The following is a 4,812-nucleotide window of genomic DNA, read 5'->3' as shown; positions in this document are numbered from 1 at the left end:
TATTCCATTGTGTGAATGTACCAAAGTTTGGTTATCCATTCCTCAGTTGTTGGACATCTAGGTTGTTTCCAAGTTTTGGCTATTGTAAATAGTTAGCAAAATTTCTTAAGTTGACAACATGAGAGCAGAAAACAGAAAAAGAGACACAGACAAAAGGTTTATCTCATTTTAAACTCAATAAATAAGATGACATGAAATAATTTCTATTATTGATATTTAAGAATTGTTGTTGTTGTCAGGTGCTGTCAAGTTGGTTCCGAGTCATAATGACCATATGCACAAAAGAACAAAACACTGCCCAGTCTTGTGCCTTCCTCACAATCAGCTTTATTTGAGCCCACTGTTTTAGCCACTGTGTCAATCCATCTCATTTAGGGTCCTCCTTATTTATGCTGTCTAGCAAGTATGACAAGTATGATGTCCTTCTGCAGGGACTGGTATCTACAAAACATCTGAGACAAAGTCTTGCCATTCTCCCTTCTAAGGAGAATTCTGGTTGTACTTCTTCCATGACAGATCTGTTCGTTCTTCTGGCAGTCCATGATATATTCAATATTTGCTGTCAATATTATAATTCAAAGGCATCAATTCTTCTTCAGTCTTTCTTATCCATTGTCCAGTTTTCACATGCACATGAGGTGATTGAAAATCCCATGGCTTGGGTCAGGCACACCTTAGTCCTCAAAGTAACATCTTTGCTTTTTAACACTTTAAAGAGCTCTTTTGAAGCAGAATTCCCCAAATGCAAAATGTCTGATTTCCTTATTACTTCTTCCATGGAGGTCGATTGTGGATCCAAGTAAAATGAAATCCTTGACAACTTCCATCTTTTCTCTATTTATCATGATTTTGCCTATTGGTTCAATTGTAAGAATTTTTACTTTCTTTATATAGAAGTGTAATCCATACTGAAGGCTTTGATCTTCAGCAGTAAGGGCTTCAAGTCATCTTCATTTTCAGCAAAGTTGTTTCATCTTCATCTACCTCCAATGCTAAGGCTGTGTTCCTCTTCATATAAATCCAACCTCTCAGACTATTTGTTCAGCATAAAGATTGAATAAGTATGGTGAAAGAATACAGCATTGACACACACCTTGACTTACTTTAAACCATGCAATATTCCCTTGTTCTGTTCAAACAATTGCCTTTGGTCTATGGACAAGTTCCTTATGAGTACAATTAAGTGTTCTGGAATTCCCATTCCTTACAATGTTATCCATAATTTGTTATGATCCATACAGTTGAATGCCTTTGCACAGTCAACAGAACAGGGAAATACCTTTCTGGTATTCTCTACTTTCAATCAAGATTGATCTGATATCAGCAACGATATCCCTCGTTCCATGTGCTCTCTTGAATTCAGTTTGAATTTATGGAAGTACCCTATTGATGTATTGCTATAAATGTTTTTGATATTATCTTCACCAAAATTTTATTTGTAGGCAATATTCATGATACTGTTCAAAAATTTCTGCATTATATTGTATCACCTTTCTTTGGAATGTCACAGTGATGGATCTCTTTTAGTCAACTAACCAGGTAGCTGCATTCCAAATTTCTTGACATAGACGAGAGTGCTTGCAGAGTTACATGCCTTTGTTGAAACATCTCAGTTGGTATTCTGTCAATTCCTGAAGCCTTGCTTTTCGCCAATTCCTTCAGTGCGACTTGGACTTCTTCCTTCAGTACCATCAGTTCTTGATCATATGCTGCCTCTGGAAAAGTTTGAATGTTGACCAATTCCTTTGGGTACAGTGACTGCATTTCTTCCACCTTCTTTTGATGCTTCCTTTAGCCTTTCAGTATTTTCCCCATAGAATCCTTCAATATCCCAACTCAAGACTTAATTTTTTTCTTCATTTCTTCCAGCTTGAGAAACGTCAAGTATGTTCTTCTCCATTGGTTGTCTAACTCCAGGTCTTTGCACATTTCAATATAATACTTTACTCTGTCTTTTCTATCCACCCATTGAAACGTTCTGTTCAGCTCTTTTATTTTATCATTTCTTCCATTTGCTTTAGCTACTGTACATTCAAGAGCAAGTTTCAGAGTCTCTTCTGACATGTCTTTCCCTGCTTCCTTTCTTTCCTTTTTCATGACCTTTTGCTTTCTTCATTTATTATGTCCTTGATATCATCCCACAACTAATCTGGCCTTCACTAATTGGTGTTCGATGTGTCAAACCTAAACTGAAGATGGTGTTTAAATTCAGGTGGTATATTCTCAAGGTTATTCTTTGGCTTTCATGAACTTATTTTAATTTCTTCAGCTTCAACTTGAATATACATATGAACAACAGAGGGTTTGTTCCACAGTCCACCTGACCTTTTTCTAACTAATGATGAATATTGAGCTTTTCCATCCTCTCTTTCCATAGATGGTGTTGAAGTGATCCCTGTGTATTCCATCCAGTGAGGTTCCTGTGTATACCTGTCATTTAAGTTGCTGAAAGAAGGTACTTGCAATGAATAGGTCATAGGTCTTACAAAATTCTATCATGCAATCTCCTGTGTTGTTTCTACAACCAAGGCCATATTTCCAACCACAATCCTTTGTTTCTAACTTCCTCATTCCAATCACTACTAATTATCAATGCATACTGATGGCATGTTTTTTTTATTAATCTCAGACTGCAGAATTGAAAAAAACTTCAATTTCTTAATCCTTGGCATTAGTGATTGGTGTGTAAATTTGAATAACAGTCATATTAACTGGTCTTCTTCACCTATCGCTGACAGCACTATACTTCAGGATAGAACTTGAATTTCTCATTCCCAGCATAGTAGACCATATGACTATCCAATTCAAAATGGCCAATACCAGGCCAATGTAGTTCACAAATGTCTAGGACATCAATCTTTATGCATTTCATTTCATTTGTGACTAGTATCAATTTTCTTAGATTCATACTTTGTACATTCCATGTTCTAATTATTAGTGGATGTTTGCAGCTATTTCTGCACATTTTGAGTCATTTGAGTAAGCACTGTACTAATGTTACTTAAAGTCTAGAAATAAATATAAATTTGGGGATTAGCATCACAAAAGTTTATTCATCTCTACACAATTGGTTGTGAATGTTACACATTATCCAGAGTAAAACTTCCAGCGCCTGGGGAAGGTGATATTTGTAGCTAAAGTATTTTCACCCAAATGTTCACATTTACTGTTAAATACTAATTCAAATAAAATATGCTCTCTTCACAATCCATTCTTCTTTGGAAAAAGTTATATAATGTGAGACTTGAAAAGAAGCAGTAAAAATCAGTTGGAAAAAAAGGCTAAGGTTTCTGTTTTATTTCTGTATCATATTCAAAGCAAGGCAATTCTGGAGGAACCAAATAAATGAGAAACAGAGGAAAAGGGAAGCAGGAAAAGAAAGGAAATGAAGCACAAAAAAGCTAGATGTTTAAGTATAAAAAAATTCATATGTATATCTAACTTGTGGACTTTTTAAAATCATCTACCACAAATAACACTTCTACTGTAATCAAAAAATGTATAGTTCTATAAAATACTATCAAATTTTTCTGATTCTTTGCTTTTTCACAGGCACTACCTTTTTCCTTACACACTTTCTCTCCAAGAACCAAGACTATCAGATTTCTCATTTCTCCTTACCTTCAACCTTACTAAAAAAAAAAAATAATAATAACAAACTCACTGCCGTCAAGTCAGATCTGACTCATAGTGACCCTTCCTAGGATTTCCGAGGCAGTATCTCTATGGAAGTAGAGATATCTTTCTTCTGAGGAGTGGCTGGTGGGTTTGAACTGTCAGCCTTCTGGTTAGCAGTCAAATGCCTAAGGCACTAAAATAGGCCCTAACAATGAATATAAAGCATACTGTGCACTTGAAGCCCTATATTCCAGTCAGGTTGAATTACATATCCACTTCCATTTCTAGATCTCCTAAAAGAGGACACTAACATGTGGTTTGAGAGTGTGGCTCCACTAGTCAACTGCATCCTCCTTCTCACTCTTCTGTATGCACCCAGCATGCCTGTCATTACTAAGAATATAAGAAACTATATCAATCTCCCAAAAAAACAAATACAGTAGGTATATCGTAAAATTAACTAACTAGTCCATTATTCTATGTTTGCCATTCTGAATAACTGCTATGTCAAAAGCACTAAACATAAAATGATTTTCTAAATTTGGCTTTATGAAAATATTGAGAAATAAACACAAAGAAATAATAGAATGATACAAACCAAGTAAAATATTCCAGTGCTTTTTCTATGTAGTCTATAGCTTTCCCATCAAGATAATCGACTAGAGCTGCTTTTGCCATCATAAGATGGCATTCACCCAGACCTAAAATCAAATAATTTTATAATTGTCATTAGCTCATAAACACTTAGAATGAAGTTCAAATGAATTTATTAGTTGTTATTTTAAAGCCACTTCCCAGAAAATAAATCTTAATGATATTTTATAAAATTATCTTTAAGCATGATTTTTTGTATATTTAGTGTAGAATTTAAATAACAAAGTGCTACTGGAGTAAAAATATACCAAAGTTTACAAAAACTTACCTATGGAATCCAAGAACCCATTTTATTGACTTTAGGGAAGTTATTTACCTCTTAAAAATTTCTGGTTTGAAAACGAGGATGTACCTTGCGGTGTAGTAAATTACTTAGTGTGGCTTTTCTACCCATAAGCCTTTGTAAACTCCAAGGTGGGATTTTGTATGAGCAACTGAGCAGCCCCTGATTGCTGAGGCTATCCACCTGGGTTATTTCTGTTGGGAGTGGCACAATACAATGTTCTGGGAGGTGCCCACTCTCTCTCACGTGCTTAGAGT

General features: G+C 35.2%; 1 protein-coding gene across 1 annotated transcript in view; it reads right to left on the bottom strand.

Moving 5' to 3' along the window:
* TTC37 (tetratricopeptide repeat domain 37) overlaps positions 1-4,812 on the bottom strand; it is a 184,335-nt gene that overhangs the window by 96,569 nt on the left and 82,954 nt on the right. Inside the window, exon 17 of the mRNA XM_007942549.1 lies at positions 4,217-4,319. Within this exon, the coding sequence (XP_007940740.1) occupies positions 4,217-4,319 (103 nt within the window). The remainder of the gene's footprint in view (positions 1-4,216; positions 4,320-4,812) is intronic.

This window comes from Orycteropus afer, unplaced genomic scaffold, assembly GCF_000298275.1.
Source record: "Orycteropus afer afer isolate SDZICR_OR568_19922 unplaced genomic scaffold, OryAfe1.0 scaffold00093, whole genome shotgun sequence".
Taxonomy (NCBI): domain Eukaryota; kingdom Metazoa; phylum Chordata; class Mammalia; order Tubulidentata; family Orycteropodidae; genus Orycteropus; species Orycteropus afer.
The sequence above is the reverse complement of the archived record's forward strand: the minus strand, read 5'-3'. Positions and strand labels throughout refer to the sequence as shown.